Source organism: Rhipicephalus microplus, unplaced genomic scaffold (genome assembly GCF_043290135.1).
Source record: "Rhipicephalus microplus isolate Deutch F79 unplaced genomic scaffold, USDA_Rmic scaffold_15, whole genome shotgun sequence".
NCBI lineage: Eukaryota > Metazoa > Arthropoda > Arachnida > Ixodida > Ixodidae > Rhipicephalus > Rhipicephalus microplus.
The window spans coordinates 857,983-875,494 of NW_027464588.1; the positions used below are offsets into that span (position 1 = coordinate 857,983).

At 46.3% G+C, this 17,512-nt stretch overlaps 1 protein-coding gene across 1 annotated transcript; it reads right to left on the bottom strand.

Moving 5' to 3' along the window:
- Positions 1-1,359: 1,359 nt before the first annotated feature.
- Positions 1,360-14,851, bottom strand: LOC142784666 (uncharacterized). Its single transcript, XM_075883107.1, has 2 exons — positions 14,663-14,851; positions 1,360-1,619 (listed from the first exon to the last, which is right to left on the bottom strand). Exons 1-2 carry the CDS (start codon positions 14,774-14,776, stop codon positions 1,398-1,400), a joined length of 336 nt encoding a protein of 111 aa, XP_075739222.1. The 5' UTR covers positions 14,777-14,851; the 3' UTR covers positions 1,360-1,397.
- Positions 14,852-17,512: the final 2,661 nt, after the last annotated feature.

Below are 17,512 nucleotides of genomic sequence, written 5' to 3' on the forward strand. Positions count from 1 at the left end.
CAGCAAAAGCAAGTCCGTGAATCGCAGACATTCCAACGGACACACCAACAAGGACGACGACGCAAAGCAAACCTCTTGAAACAAATCCAAGAAGCGAGGCAACTTCGCAAAAAGGATGGGCGCCAGAAACGCATTTGGCACAAAATATCAAGACTGCGCCTAAGATTACAGCTCCGAAACCTCAGGAAACACCGAACAAGACAAGAAGTTACCAGTTCTACTATGCAAAGATTCAGACACCATCCCATTAGTTTACGACAACGGAGCCACCGCCACAGAAAACTACGAAAGAGACTGAACGTTATAATTTGTACAACGCATGAACATAGACATAATTCCTTGAACTTCAGTTCTTGTACACGCAGGCTTCAAGCACTAATTCTGTCTCAGCCGCGACACAAAATACAGTGCGTACGACAGAGGATTCAGCGCCTACGACATTCGACCTTCAAGTGCTCCAAAAACTTCCAACCTTGTTCGTTCCTCGCAGCTGCTCAAGTCATGTCATGGTCAGTGCAGTTTTGCAAGACGCGGTTACCATCTCCAGAACGCCACAGCCAACCTCGCCCACCAGAGCTCCGCCATTCACCGGACGACCGCACTCATTTCTGAAGTTTTGAGAGTTTATGGAACACCACTGGGACATGAAACCAATTGTGCATTTTGACATTTGTGACTTCTCAACCTTGCCTTGTTTACTTTTTCTTGTTAGTAATTCATGCTTTCGTTCGGGGGGGAGGGGGAATCGTGTGACGTATGAAGCGATGATTGGTAGAAGCCGAGAAGGAAGAAGTGGAGATTGGAATAAACATGGGGTATGAGCCAGGCCACGTCGCCCATTCATCGTAGCGTCACACATATATATATATATATATATATATATATATATATATATATATATATATATATATATATATATGTGTGTGTGTGTGTGTGTGTGTGTGTGTGTGTGTGTGTGTGTGTGTGTGTGTGTGTGTGTGTGTGTGTGTGTGTGTGTGATGTACGCGCACGGAGGCTCTGTTGCCCTCTCCTCGAAGCGCTGGGTGTTCGCTTTGCGGCACACACGGTAATACACACATAATAACAGAGGGGGGGGTAACATAAACGGCACACAACATTTACACAACTCCACACACAAACATACACGGAAACATACAAATGGAAACAACCAACTAAAACATAAGTGAACACCAGCGCTGCTGTGTAGCCCCAGATGGTTCCCTTTAGTGGGAGTTGGTGTAATTCATTTTTTTTAGTTTAAGGTCACATACAGTTACCATTTTTGTCGCCAACATGAACATAGTTTGCTTTTCGCTTTTTTGCTCGTTCGTTGGCCTCATGAAACATGACAGATTCATCACTTTTTTTTTCTATATCACCATGACTCTGCAGCTGCTTTACGCTCGTCGTACCCTGCGACTGAAGAACATCGTGAATAGCTCGAGACACGTGATCTCCATGTAGACGAGACCATGGGGTTCTAACTGGAACAAGTTGACCAGGAAATGTTGCCATTCCAACGACGTCAACCAGGGCGTGAATTTCACTACGCCATTACTTGAGATGCACAGCGGCTTCGAGGTGGTGTTTCTTGCCGCCTCTGCCAGATCAGGGGCTACCTGCGAGAACAGAGTGGCGCTGTAGCTCTTGCTAATGTTCATGATGTACCTACAAGGATTAGCAGCCAAATAAGAGGGAAGTGGACTTGGCTTCAACCTCTCTTTCGTCAAACAAGGAAAACTCAATGAACAGGCACAACCAGCATTGATGTACTCTGATGATATAGTGTTAATGGCCGACAACAAGGAAGATTTGCAGAGATTGATGGACATCTGCGGTAATGAGGGAGATAGGTTAGATTTCAGATTCAGTAAGGAAAGATCAGAAGTCATAATTTTCAATGATAATAGAGGTAGTGAGCTTAAAATACAGGAGGTCACGCTAGAGATAGCAGCCAAATACAAATATCGGGGCGTATGAATAAGCGATGAAGCCGAGTACCTAAGGGAACACGAAATATACGTGACGACTATAGGTAACAGGAACGCAGCCGTGATGAAAAATAGGACACTGTGGAAATACAACAGGTATGATGTTGTGAGAGGAATGTAGAAAGGTGTCATGGTTTCTCGTCTGATGTTCAGCAACGCGGTCTTGTGCATGAGATCAGAAGTGCAAGCAAGATTAGAAATTATGCAACGTGGAATAGGTAGACTTGCCTTAGGAGCTCGCGGAAATACACCAAATCAGGGAGTACAAGGTTATACGGGATAGACATCATTTGAGGGCAGAGAAGCTAGCAGCAAGATAAAAATACTGAGAAGCGATTGAGAGAAATGGGGGGGTAGCGTGGGCTAGGAAGTTTTTCAGCTACTTGTACATGAAGAATGTCGATACAAAATGGAGGAAGCGAACCAGAAAATTTACGAGTATACACTTGGAAAACAGCGGGGGGTCAAACCAAAAGGAATTATTGGTTAATAAGAAGGTGAAGGACACTGAAACCGACATGCGAAGAATTAACATGATTAAGAAGTCCGCACTGTAGATATATCGATTTTTTAAGCAGGAAATTGCCAAGGAAAGGATTTATGATAATACTCGGGGTAGTTCTCTACTAATTGAGGTGAGAATGGGAGAATTGCGAACCAAGACATATAGGGCCAAATACGAAGGGGTAGACACGGTATGCAGTGCGTGTGGAGAGGACGAGGAAACTGCCGAACACTTGATAATGTTCTGCAAAGGGCTTCACCCCATAGTTCAGGATGATGGCGCAGAGTTTTTTAATGCACTGGGGTGTAGGGACAGGGAGGGCAAAATAGACTTTAAACGGTTAGAATTAACTAAAAGGAGGTTATCTGACTGGTGGCTAAAGTCAAGGCACGAGTGAAAATTAAACCCTTCACTGCAAAGTACCAGTCCTCAACCTCACTATTAAAAGGGAAAAAGATAAATCTAGTTTTGGTTCACTAAGTATTATGGCTTGGTGGCATTAGCCACCGCCCCATCTAAAGGGTACAGCCATATCGATCCATCCATTCATCCACCCATCCATCCATCCATCCATCCATCCATCCATCCATCCATCCATCCATCCATCCATTCATCCATCCATCCATTCATCCATCCATCCATCCATCCATCCATCCATCCATCCATCCATCCATCCATCCATCCATCCATTCATTCATCTATGTATCAGTATACGCAAGAGGGCCCTAATGAATCTCCAAGCGGTGCGTAACCGCTTCTTTCCTGAGAGGCCTCCACGGTGCACCTATCGTCGAAGAGACGGACCTCGGGTAGGTAAGTAAGTAGGTACGTACGTACGTATGTAGGTAGGTAGGTAGGGATAGATAGATAGATAGATAGATAGATAGATAGATAGATAGATAGATAGATAGATAGATAGATAGATAGATAGATAGATAGATAGATAGATAGATAGATAGATAGATAGATAGATAGATAGATAGATAGATAGATAGATAGATAGATAGATAGATAGATAGATAGATAGATAGATAGATAGATAGATAGATAGATAGATAGATAGATAGATAGATAGATAGATTACATAACGCACTATAAGAGATATTACGTTGCATAACGCATTGTATATTCTTGTGCAACAGCGTAAAACATCTGTGTAAATGTTATACTGCAATGGCGTATGCCTAAACCATGGTCCTGAACTACTCCAGAAAATTAGGGTATTCGTGATGTGCAATGAAACACGCGTTTTTTTTCGGTCTGTAGAGCACTGTGAGCCCAATAAAACTTTTTTCTATTTCGTATTCATTTGTTATTTATTAAAAACTAATTAAGTAATTAATTATTTGAGTAAGTGATTGAGTGAGTGGTTGTTTGATTGAGGGGGCGAGTGAGCAAGCGAGTAATTAATTGATTGATTGGGTGCGTGAGTGATTAAATAAGCGAGAGATTGATTGATTGATTGATTGATTGATTGATTGATTGATTGATCGATTGATAGTTCAATTGATTGAGCGTGTGAGCGAGCGATTCAGTGATTGAGTGATAAGACATGTTTTCACAAAATAAGTTAAACTTGCCAACTCTTAACGACCCTTTTCTGGAGAAGATTGCAATGACATTATCACATTTCTTTCATGTAACAATAAGGGCCTAAATGTCTGCTCCGTACATGAAAGATCTGTACTACTCTTTACCACATGACAGTGCGTTGAGGACAGCACTGAGAACATTGGGTCAGTTGCGTTCTACAATGTGACGGCTAGAACAGTTAGTGGTTTTCTTGAGCTAGTTGAGCTTTACTTATAGACGACTTTTGTCTCATGGAATGAAGCAATTTCTATTAAAAGAAAGGCAGATCCCACATACCGTGGGAATCAATGATAGGCGAAGCACGAATGAGGAAGGTTAATCTGTCACTTGAAAATGAGCACAACGCTACGAGCTGTTCGCAAATTATGCCGTACATAACTTCCGTGCCATGGTTATCATGTTTGCACAAAACATTTGCCTTCGTCGTCTGTTCACGTCACGTAATACCAAATTTCGAATATGTAGAGCTAGTGAAACGGCCGCGAGCACGCTATGAAAGTAGCATGTGGTCATGTTTTTCATGACACGCATATCATAATTATCATGTTTGGACGTGTCATTTACCTTCGTCGTCAATTCACGTCACCTGATACCTAATTTGGTATATGCGAAGCTAGCGGAACAGCCGCGAGCGTCTTATGAGCGTGGCGTGTTGTCATAAGTGACAGACCCTAACGTGGAAATCATGATATGCAAGTTATGATTTTCATGTTATGACTAGTCATGACATAAAAATCATGACATGCATGACACGATTTCTACGTTAGGGTCTGTCACTTATGTTCGCTATGCAGTTATGTCATACCATACTTGTTTTACAAAATGTCATGTGAGCGAAACCACAGCAAGAACAGCAAGACCATGAAATGTAAATCATGACATAAATATCATTCTCATGTTATGACTAGGCAGTTATGCTCGCCATACCGTCATGTTATGTCATAGCAATTGTGGTATCGATACCAAAATTGCTTTGGTCGAGACGGCTGGAGAGCTAAATGTTGTAGGCGGATAGATAGATAGATAGATAGATAGATAGATAGATAGATAGATAGATAGATAGATAGATAGATAGATAGATAGATAGATAGATAGATAGATAGATAGATAGATAGATAGATAGATAGATTCAAAGTTACCGAAGTTCGCTAATAAGTGCTTCGCCTTTAAAGAGAGGAGTGTGCATCGGTGCATTCATAGCGCCCTTTCTGACAATTTTCTCGCTTACCATGAACGACTCTTGGCTATTGCCGCCTCGACAAACCTAAAGGTATATTGCGATAGTAATTATATGAACAGTCTCGGCTGGTTTTTGCCGTCACTGCTGCCGCCGCCATGCACTGTATATGTGTATATATCCATATATATGACAACTTGAGAAAGAAAAAAATGGCCCCGTATGTGCACGTTACACTGCAAATGTCGTCTAAAACAATAGTCTAGCGTCTGGAGAGAGTGAACAAAACGTTTATTTGATGTTTTGCGCAAGAAGATTGGTGAGTGGTATTCTGAAGGCACTGCGTTACAGTGCCTCGAGCGTGCAGCGCAGGCGAACGAGAGCATCAAGTCACGTACGTCACACACATGAGAACTGTCTGGCAGTTATCTTGAATAACGAAGCGCGCGGCGTGCGTGCCCGTCTCGGGGGTGATAAGGTGTAGAAAGCAGGGCGACGGGTAGGTGCCACCACCGTGTCGTCTTAGCAAAGCGTTGGAAACACTTGCCTTTTCGTGCAAGCGTTGCATGGTCAGCCCAGCATGGTAAACGCTACGACCCTTATAATTACTTATGCATGGTTTTTTTAGTAAAAGACACACATACCGCATATTGATGTGTTGTTATGGTGCCTCAGATATGCGCCATAATTGTTTTTGAATTGACAATCGTACAAGTACGAACGCTGAATCTTGAGCAATATTGGTGGACGCTGCGGATGGGGTCAGCCGTTTGGGTTATCATTTGGTACCGTTTAGGGTACCCTTAAGGGCGGACAAACAGATAAATGTACAGACAGGCAGACAGATCATAATGTTTGCGTCGATGGTCCCCAAGAAAGACTATTGTCTTAAAAAACCCGTCCCTGCTCGGCACGCAGCTCGTCACGATGCACCAACGCACGCTTATCTCCCACGCGTACTTTGCCCCGCGAATGGGGGTGGGGGAGTGGTGTTAGGCGCTTGTGTGCGCGCGCTTATCCTTCGGTGAGGATTTTCACCCGAAAGATTGCGTTTAGTTGCCGTTCGCAAAACGATCACTTTTCTTTCTGGGCAGGCCCCATTTGCGAAAAGAGCACACTTTTCAAACACAGCTAGCAACTGGGGCACTCATGTGTTCGCACTCATATTTGTACCTGACATTACGTTTCGTGCATAGTATTTGTTTACACAGCCCGTTAAGCATCGGGCTGTAAACGTTGTTTCTCAGCACTCGTCCTGTGTGTGTTGTTTTCATGCGTCATTTGTGCGTGAGCAGTGCGCTGCACGTTTCGAGCTGCTAGACGTTCTCAGGCATACATTCCAAGTTGTTGCTTTCGCATTCATTGCTTCGCCCTTGCGGTGAAACTGTGATTTTTTTCTTTTTGTTGACAATATTCTTTTGCTTTCTTTACTGCGATGATATGGCTCGGAAGCTGCCGTTTCAACCACATTGTCATTTCGAAGAGTGTATGGTACTTCTGGTTCAGACGCATGAGCTGCCGCAGGATGCCTCGTTAAGGTTTTAAATGCGAAGAATTTTTTTGCGAACTTCGGCGATATTGAGCGTATCTATCTATCTATCTATCCATCTATCTATCTATCTATCTATCTATCTATCTATCTATCTATCTATCTATCTGTCTGTCTATCTATCTATCTATCTATCTATCTATCTATCTATCTATCTATCTATCTATCTATCTAGCCGCCTACAAATTTTAGCTCTCCTGGCCGTTCGGATCATGGTATCAATACAAAACTTGGTATGATATAGCATGACTGTATGACGAACATAACTCACTAGTCATAACATGAAAATCATGACATGTATGTCAGAAATGTCATGAATTACTTGTCATGGTCTTGCTGCTCATGCGGTGGTTTCCTTCACATGATATGTTGCAAAACTGGTATGGTATGACATGACTGCATGGCGAACACAAGCGACAAAACCTCACATCAAAATCATGACATGCGTATTATGTAACAACATGACTATGACTATATTCCCCACTCATGATGTGCTCGTGGCCATTTCACTAGCTTTGCATATACCGAATTTGGTATTACGGGACGTGAATGGATGACGAAGGTATGCGACTGGTGAAAACGTGATAATCATGAGATGCGTGTCATGTAACAACAAGACCACATCCTACGCTCTTGATGTGCTAGTGGCCGCTTCGCTAGCTTCACATGTACTAAATTCGTTATTACGTGACGCAAATGGACGACATAAGTAAATGACACATCCAAACGTGATAATCCCGATGTGCGTGTTATGTAACACGACTACATGCCACACTCATGATGTGCTCGCGACAGTTTCGCTACCTTCACGTATGCCGAATTTGGTATTACGTGACGTCAACGGATGATGAAGGTATGTGACTTGTGCAAACATGATCATCACAAGGTGCGTGTCATGTGAGAACATGACTGCATGCCACAGTCAAGGCGCCAATTCATTTCGACGTGACCCGACGCGTGTGCACGCTGGCGTTCGTTTCGTCGCGTCACGTCGGCGTTCCCACGCCAGGCGCCGGTCCTGCCATATACTCGTTTGCGCGCTCAGCACTACGTTGCTTTGACGCATGCGCGTTTCAGTGCGTCCAGCGTCCCTCCGTCACAAAAAGAGGCCGACGCAGTGCTGCCTGGGAAATGCATCGGCGTTACATTCTGCATGTCACATTTCGCGCCGGTTGCCGACGGGCCGCGCCCACGGACGCTGGTCGCACCTGGTGTCAGATTATAGAGTGCTCGCGTTTTGCTATTGTAGCGTCGCTGTGCCCAGCGTGCGCGCGCGTCAACGCTAGATTGGAGTACATTGGGCCTTCATGATGCGCTCGCAGCCGTTTTTCTAACTCAACATATTGTAGCGAAACGTCGGGGTTGTTCAAGTTAGGCGCATCGGACGACCAGGGAGACGAATAAGGGTGGTTGAAACTCCGCGGAGGCAATCGATGAGGAGTCAACACGATGAATTCGGGGAGCACTCATTGGGGGTTTATTTAGCTAACACAACTTCAAGTTACACAATGCACTGGGTTACAAAGACAAAACATAGAAAATGGTGGCATACCCCTCGGCCCGCATAGCTGGTCTCCGGTGGTGAGATCCGCCGTTGACCCCGACTCCGCTCCGCTCACTTTTCAAGTTCAAACATCCTCTTTTTAACGCTTGGTCGTACAAAGAGTCTTCACAAAAAAATTGCCCGCAGCTTCCCTCGGGGGAACACTGAGGAGGATGCGGAGCATATAATTGGTTAACGGGGTGTTAAAGTGCGACTTACTTGGGTCGATGGCTAAATTGGTTAACGTGGTTGTGAAATGGGGTGTTAAATTGCGACTTACTTGGGTCGATGGCTAAATTGGTTAACGTGGTTGTAGGAGGGGGTGTTAAATGAGTGAACACGTACACACGTATGCGAAAGGGCGGCGCTGGTCGAAGGGACGTCGATCATTGTGTTTGTGGATTCGTTGGAATTCATTTCACCGCGACCTTGGACGTCGACGCGCCGTACAAACCAACCGACGAGCGGCAACTGAGCGAGCGAGCGCCGACCTTGAGTATATATACAGCACGACGGCGCATGCACTGTCAGCTGTTGAATGTTCTCGAAGCGCGACGCCACATGCGCGTCCACTGGAGAATCAGGAGAATTGTAGATGTCGAACGCGGTGTGTAGAGGAGGAAGGGTGCACAGATGGTGGAGGAGTGAAGCGCGCGCGGTGTGTAGAGGAGGAAGGGATGCACAGATGGTGGAAGAGTGGGCGACGGCGCGACGGCGCATGCGCGCGCGTCAGCTGTCGAATGTTCGAGAAGTGGTGCGGACGGCGCGGACGGCGCACTACAAGGCGCGAGTATAAGATGCTCCGCATCTAAAACCAATCACATGTTCGGACTCGCAGCATCTCAACCAATCACAGAAACACTTTCATAAAAGGCACTACATTTGTAAAAACCTCCTTGGTAGTGGTTACAATGAAGAGGAAAAAGGCACCTAATTTCTGTCAGCCTTCAGGCGACACGGCGCAGTGCCTTATAGGGGTGGGGGGAAGGAGGGATAAAAAGGATAGAAGGAAAGTAGAAGCAGAAGAAGACAGCCAACGAGAGGAAAGAGAAGGAGATAGGAAAGTGGGGATCCGGTCGAAGCAGTCCAAGGGCGGGGTGCCACAATGCGAGAGCTACACGGCATCAGGAGACCGCGGAGGGCGAACCAGTCGGCGGGAGCTACGCTGAAGTCGGAGATCGCGAGGGCACAACCGTCCAGCTTGAAATCCTGCGAGCGAATCTCAAAAAAAAAACCTCCTTACCAAAATGAAACACGCAAAGGGAAAGGTCCTCCGCACGTGACACTCTCCCCCATACCATGCCGTGCTGCTTCCTTCGGCCGACTACCGTCGGCGGCCGTTCCCACGCTCGGGCCCCGTAAGTTCTTTCATTAACTGTTGCTTTCTAGAAGCGTCCTTAAGAGCGATGGGTACACCATTGCTTACCAGGTGTACATGCAACAGCGAGGCACCCCGACATCCTAACAACAGCGCGAGAGAATATGGTCGTTTACCTGCCGCCACTATGTCTCGGTCAGGCTAAGTGGTCGCGTCCCCATGTCATTCTCAATGACACGCGTGCCTGTTAACAATGGCTTAGACTCAGACGGTGGCGCCGGACCTGCCTCCCGCTAGACGCTTTTCCTAGTAAGCTTTCCCCTTCTAATCCCGAACGGGGCGACCTTGACTGCTCGGTTTGTGAGCCGTAAAATGCAGCGTGTAGGCGCCTGTCCCAGGCTGGAAAACACGATTTATCCCACATTCCATTAAAGTCTAAAGCCGAAGCTCTGTAATGGCCAGAGAAACAAACCCAAAGGTAGAAGAGTACAAAGAAAGACTTAAAAAAGAAGCAGGAGTTGGTTTTGCACAAATTTCCTGAGAAGATACTGGAGCTGGAAACCTTGCTCTCGCGACAATATAGCAAATTTGCCGTTACCTGACGGCAATAGATGACGAAAGTATATGACTGGTGCAAACATGATAATGCTAACAAGCGTGTAATTTAAGAAAATGACAACATACCCCGCTCATAGCGTGCTCGCGGACGTTTCGCTAGCTCCACATATACTAAATTTGTTATCACGTGACTTGAATGGATGACTAAGGTAAACGGAAAATCCAAACATGATAATCACAAAACGCATGTCATGTAGGACATCATTTACCTCCACCTCGTAACATTGTGCTGATTTTAAAGGGACATATCAACCTTCCTCATTCGTGCTTCACATATCATCGACTCCCACTGTACGTGGTATCTGCCAAATTTTTTTTTTCAATTTGATATTAGACATCTCATGTGATCATATGTTGGAAAAACGAGCCTATAGGAAGCAAGCCGCTCCTACCATATTTGTACAATGAAGTTGTTTTCATCCATCCATACCGTAATTGTCGGCTCATTCGAAGCTCGTAAAGAGGAATTGTCATTGCCTCAGCAACTCTCTTCGCAAGTTTTTCGGTGACTCGATAAACAGTCGCTTTCTTTAGCAGGCTTCCCGTCTAATAAGCATTTGTTTTCCTGATCATGTGCTAATTTCGATGGCGGAAAAGACGCTTAGGATCATTAAACAGGGACGTGAAGCGCCAGCGAACTGTGCGGCCAGTAACCCAAAGCACGTCGCTGTGCTCCCCTGTCTACATAAGATTTCTCACAATTTCAAAAAGGTGGGTGATAAAGTTGATGTCAAAGTTGTATTCTCCACCCTAGGAAAGCTTTCAGTGCTCTGTAGACGTTTGAATGCGCAGTCTGCATAAAGGAACTGCTGCACAATTAAACATAGAAGGACAGTCGTAGAATGCACTGTGGGTGTCGTTTGCCTGATCCTGTTGTCCTGTGCCAAGAAGTATGTTGGACAAACCGGCAGATGCTTGAATGGGCGTTTAAAGGAGCATCTCTATCATGTAAACTCAGCTGTTCAAGACCATCTGGGTATTTTTTGTAGAGATTGTGGTTGCAAAGCGGAATTTGAAAATTGCACCGTTGTCGCATAACATCGTCAGCAGCTAACATGCGAGATTATCGAGACTAATGAAATGCAATCAAATTTGTGATCTATGTATTAGTGTGCCTTCAGTTGCGCTCACAAAAAAAAAGAACTAGGGTATCTACCTGTGACGCAATAGATTGAGAGTTTGCACTGAGGTGTGCTGTTGTGCCCACTTAACGAGATATCGAGTGTCTGGCTCTGACGCCATAGGTTGCGTGGTTGTGCTGCTTCCTGTCATGCGTATGTATTTCCAGCGTTTTCGCTAATAAAGGTTAGCTGCACTTTTTCCTGTTCATGCTCCTTCCTTACGTAGTTGCGCAGTAACTACTTGTTCGCTTGCGCTGGACAAATATGTTGAGTGAGTGAATGAGTGAATGAGTGAGTGAGTGAGTGAGTGAGTGAGTTATTGAAGAATTAAAGGAAGAATTACAATGCAGCGGGCACCTAAACTTTGCTGGCTGTGGGCATTCTAGGGCATAATTTAAAACGGTCAAGGTTGCTCGCAAGGACATTCTTTTCCTCGTGACATGATTGACGTGTCTGCGGGAAAGTGAAGCCGGCGATTGAGAAGGCGATGCGAACGTATCCATATTTCCGCTCTTGAAACCGAAGCTATAGAGAGAAGAACGCGTTCACTTCTGCGCGCTTCACAATTGTATATATATAGAGCTATGTGTTGCTGTGATTGCAGGAGTTTAAAGTTTACCGCCCGTTTTGCTCCGTCACTGTTCTCGTGCTTCGCACGCAGTAAACATGTCGAGCAGCGAAGCTTGATCAAGCACCCTCCAAGTTTCAACAGCTAAGCCGATTTCGGTCAACTCCAGCTTGGGGACCGTATTAGATCACAGTGGGATTTACCTAACGTTGGGATATACCTCCGTCAGAGTGGGTAGACCTCCTTAAGAATTTGTGCCACTCCCCCTGCCACTCCCACAACTCACCGCCCCGCCCACTACTCCTTCAACTGCTCCTTCCACGTCAATGACCCACTTCACGACACGTCATTCCAACTTCATTCAACACCATTGTACACCACCAGCTTAGGAAGTTCCATCAGTATCCTCCAAGCAAGGTTGGCAAGGCTTCCACGCGATAGCGTTAAAGAGCCCGTTTCGCAGAAATTCTGGTGTTAGCGTTAGTGGTTGTGAGCGAAAAAAATCATATTGTCTGAGAACAAAAAATCGAGAAAGATGCAAAAAAAATAAAGAATTTCGGGTCCGAGCGATGATCAAGCCCAGTCCGTTTGCGTGGGCGGCAGGTGTTCTACCACACCGCCACGGGTCTTCTAGAAAATACAGACTAAAAACTTCCTCTGCTTGGAAATGCAGGGTAAAGAACGTTCGTGCTTTACAAAAACACGCATCCTGTATACGGGCTTCACAACACTGTCGCGAAGGCAATGTCTCGCGGAAAGCTTTTTTTTTTTTTCCTTTTTCAGCTACAGCTGTATTTCTTTCTTTGCCAGATGCTCTTGTTAGAGGCGCTATTTAACGACTTCTCTCGATGAGGGAGCCACGAGGAAGAATGAGTGTCTGAGGAGAAAAAGCTGCATCCGGTCGGTCCCTGGGCGCCCCGCGCTCCAAACCACAGGCACTGGTGGTGGTGGTGGTGGTAGTGGTTAGAATATGAGAAAAGGCACCTAATTTCTGCAACCCGGTCGGGAGCACGGCGCCGTGCCTAAAAACCAGACACTGCGCCGTGCTCCCGACCTGGCTGCAGAAAGCAGGTGCCTTTCTCCTCTTCTAACCACTACCACCACCACCCCACACGAGTGAGCCGCCACTTGCGTCCTCCGGGGCAATCAGGGAGCGACATTTGAGCACTTGTTTGCGCGTCAAGGCCGTTTTAGAGAATGTGCCCGTTTCAAAAAGCTGCTACAGTCTTGTTGCGAGGCAGCCTTCACGCGACTATGAAAATACGTGTTGGGATTGGTTATCCTCGGTTTGCCTGATTAGTCCACGCACCTGTGGTTGCTGGAAAACCCTATTTAAGCAGCGCCTCGAGCCCTTCTTGGGGTGAGCGAACTCGAGGTCAACAGCACATCTCATCACCGGAGACAAGTCATGCAAGGCGAGGGGTATGCCATCATTTTCCATGTTTTGTATTTGTGACTTAGTGCATTGTGTAAATTTAAATTCTGTTAGATAAATAAACCCCCAATGAGTGCTCCCCGAAATCATCATGTCGACCTGTCATCGCTTGGCTGTGCGGAATTTCTCCCACGCTTCTTCGCCTCGATGGTCTTCAGATGTGCCTAGCTTCAACAATCCCGAAGTTTCGCTACAATACAACCTGTGATACCGCAGTGATATAGCGTGGTACAAGACTTTGCCATCAGGCGTCAGAAAATGCGATTATCATGAGGACTTCATCATGACAATAATGATAATCATGACGTAATGGGTGCCTAACAAGTTCGACTTTTAAAATAGCACTTGCACAATTGCTCGAGGTTTAAAGCATGCTACACGTTACACATAATGCAGCCATATGCGAAAGCTTCACTGACACGAACCACTGTCAAGTTATTTGGGTATGCTTTGTAGTAATCCACTATTTAAGGTTGTCGAGTAACATTATATAACGAAAAGTATGCAGTAAGTGGTTGAAGTACGCTCTAGGGACAGAATATCGTTATCGCATTCAACTTTCAAGGGTGAAGCTTAAAGGTCCCCCCCCCCCTTTTTTTTTTACATAGCGGCATGTTTCTCCATAGTGACCAGTACACACTAGGGACAGGATATCGCTATCGCACTCATCTTTTCACGGCGAAGCCTCCCCCTATTTTTGTTTTTTTTTAACGTTTAGCATGCATATAGATACGAGTACGCCCCGCCGCAGGTACTCGGCTGCAGACCCGCAGGTTGGGGGATTGAATTACGGCTGCGGCTGCTTTTTCGGTGGAGGCAAAAATGCTGTAGGCCCGTGTGCTCAGACTAGAGTTCACGTTAAAGAACCCCACGTGGTCTAAATTTCTGGACCCTTCCACTACGGCGTCTCTCATAATCATATCGTGGTTTTAAGATGACCCCACATATCAATCAATCAGATGCGAGTACACATGCATACATACATGCATACGACATAAGGGGGCATAGGCGTGCACGTGGGGAGGTGGGGGCGAGAGGGAGGGGCACACGCTCCCCCTTCTCACCCCTTCCACCCGATGCATAGGGAGCCCCGTGCATAGGAAGGGGGCACGAGAGGGCGGTGCAAAGTCAGCCCTGTACATTGACATGATAGGGGGCGCTGCGACGAACCTTAGCCCTCCCCTGAAGGGGATACCGTGCGCAGGCTTATGTGAAAAGGGTTACACCACTCAATATGCACTTACCACAGTTTCGACAAACTTGCTGTTTTGCGCCATCGGCACGGGTTTCAAAGATTGGTCGACCAGCGTCACGAACAGGAGCTCCAGGTACGAATCGAACCGGCCCTGCGAAATCATGTTGGCCACCAGGCGCTGCAGCCTCAGGAAGTGACGAGACAGCTTCACCCGCACAACGTTTTTTCTGACTTTTGCGCCGGTGAAGTACTTGTCGGAACTGCACGTGAACGTCGCAGAGAGCCAAATAACGACGCTTTAATGGGGAAAACATTCTCTAGATTCGGGGACGTGGCGAACGCATCCAGGAACCCTAAGGGCATAGAGTTCCCTATAATTACACTAGAGGGAACTCTGGCGCTAGTGTCTGTAGGAGTTGCAACGCACGGCGCTTCAGCGACCAAGGGAATGATCGGTAGTGCACGGACTTGTCTTCTCTTCGTACTTTGAGCTCCGTTTCGCTTCGCGTGGCTTGGTGTTGCTTTGTTGCGAAACGACTGTTAGCAAATGATGAGCAGTTACGCTTCACCACCTCAACATTTTAGGCTCACCGATTCAAATCGCGTAACGAAGTCCACAACGGTCAGTTATTTTACTCGAAACAAAAGCAAAACACCACAATAAACAATGCCACAAGTGCGTTTGAAGCTCGCATGCATGAAGACTAGGCAAATCCATGTACTACCCATCATTCGCATCGTTGCTGAACAAACTCAGCGCCAAAGTTCAATCCAGTTAATTTTAGGAAACTTTATGCCCTAGGGGACATCAGTACGTGGTGCCGTCTTTTGGTTACTTTTTGGACCACTGGCATCAGAAAAATTGTCTTGGCTACTCGGCTACATTACGGTAATTTTTTCATTGACCTTATTTTAACCAAATTATCATTATTTGGTGACGTCGTAGCCACAGACGCTCCAGTATGCGGTGTTACAATATGGCGGTCGAGACCTTCGCTATGGTACAGTTTACTAGTACACTGTAGCTATGGTGCATGGAGGAAGGAAAAAAATTGGGAGAGGCCCTGACGTGACTCGTTGTCAAGCCGTGGTGAAGCCGGAAGTCGGCCATATTGACTGGAAAAATTCTCCTCTCTTGTTTACATCCGAATGTAAAGCAGAAGGCGTGAATCTTTCTCCGGCTCGTAAAGCACGTGGGCTGCGCAGCGCGCGTGTCGTGACGATCCGAAACTAATGGAACGGGGCTTAACACTCTGGGCCAGCGCGACACCTTCAGCGAAATCAATACGTCCACGTATTAACAGCGAGTAACGTCTCGCCGACATCGAAACAAGTACAAGAGAACGCGAGCTAGAGGCACTGACAACGGCGAGTGTTTTCACTTCAATAATTCAACAACTGTACAGACAACACGATCAGTCGTACGCCTTCTTCTACGCTTGCATTCCGACACGAGGCCGAAGCATTGCCCGGCCACTGTGACCGTGTTCCGAGTGAAACTCACCGGCGTCAGCATTCTGCGACCATGGTGACTTTGAGCACGGTGCAAGTGACACTGAACGCGGTTGCTCTAACGTTGAGATTACAATGCTGGGGGCGAGTATAACAAGCGGAACAGAAAAGGTGTTTTATTACGCACATGCAAGTTGTTACTGTACGCATACCGAACACGAAACTACGTATGTGCAAAATGGTCCTCATTGCGTCTTGCTGTGCTGGGCATAACCGTTTCGTCCGTTGCCACAAGTAGGAGCACTGCCCAACCATCACTGAGCTGCAAGGCATTCGTCGTCGTTCCGCTTTGTAATGGTACCCAACGAAATTTCGCTGAACACTTCAAATGCTTCATTCGCGTCATCCGCCGCGGATGAAGCCACGACACGTGGATATGCGCTCGTTCTGCGCACTGTTCAGGCCTCGTGGTGGACGAAAGGTATTGTAAACGTTGCTGAGAGTACAGTAACTGCCAGGAGAACACTGCGTAACCAATAACGCGGCGCAGAGCACGGATATTGTCCGCCACGGCTCAGCACGAGACCTGTGGAGGCACACATGCCGCCGCCAGCCGCGGCCGCTCACTGCTAGACCAGCTACACTGCGCAACACGTAACCATAGCAGCACCGCCATTGTGCCCAGTGAATATGGCCGCCATGATGTCATTTCCTCCACACTTTTCACGTAGCGCGCTGGCTGAGCATGCCCTCTCCTTTCTTTCCTTCCTTCGTGCACGCTATGGTGGCTTCGATAAAAGGTTTTTGTGTTCATGCAATTAGATAAAAAAATACTGCAGTTCAATATGCGCATCGCTATTTTTGGCTACTGTGGCTACCCTTGGTTGAATCCGGCTACTTTCTGACTAGTTTTTTCAATCTTCTGGCAATTTTTTTTTCTTTTTGACCTGGTAACTCTGATCCTAAAATAACTGAATAGGAAACATGCACTAAATTGTCGGACGAAAAAAAAAACCTAGTAACCAAAAAAAAAAAGCTATACCACATGATTACTGCAGCAGCAACTCTTTAGGACTTCGGTAATTTTGCAGTATTGCTTGCAACACAAAGCGTCTCGCTTCCCAGGACAACTGAACACGGCCTCTTATAAACCATCGGGAACCAATTGTAATCAAATAACATTATGAGAAGCCAGCATGCTCCAATGGGTCTCTGCTGCATATTGCCGGGAGTCGTTTTTTTTTTTTCTAACTAGGTTAATTTTCTTGTCAGAATAAATTTTTGCCCTATTTCCTATTCAGTTACAGCCGGCCATGGTTGTTGGCGACTAGAGATGGCGCTAAGAACACATGACCTTTCAAATACTAATCATTAAAGTTTCGCACGAGCAGATTGCGGTTCCTCATTTACAGAAAGAGCACTTGCCGAGCTATACGTTCAAAGCAAG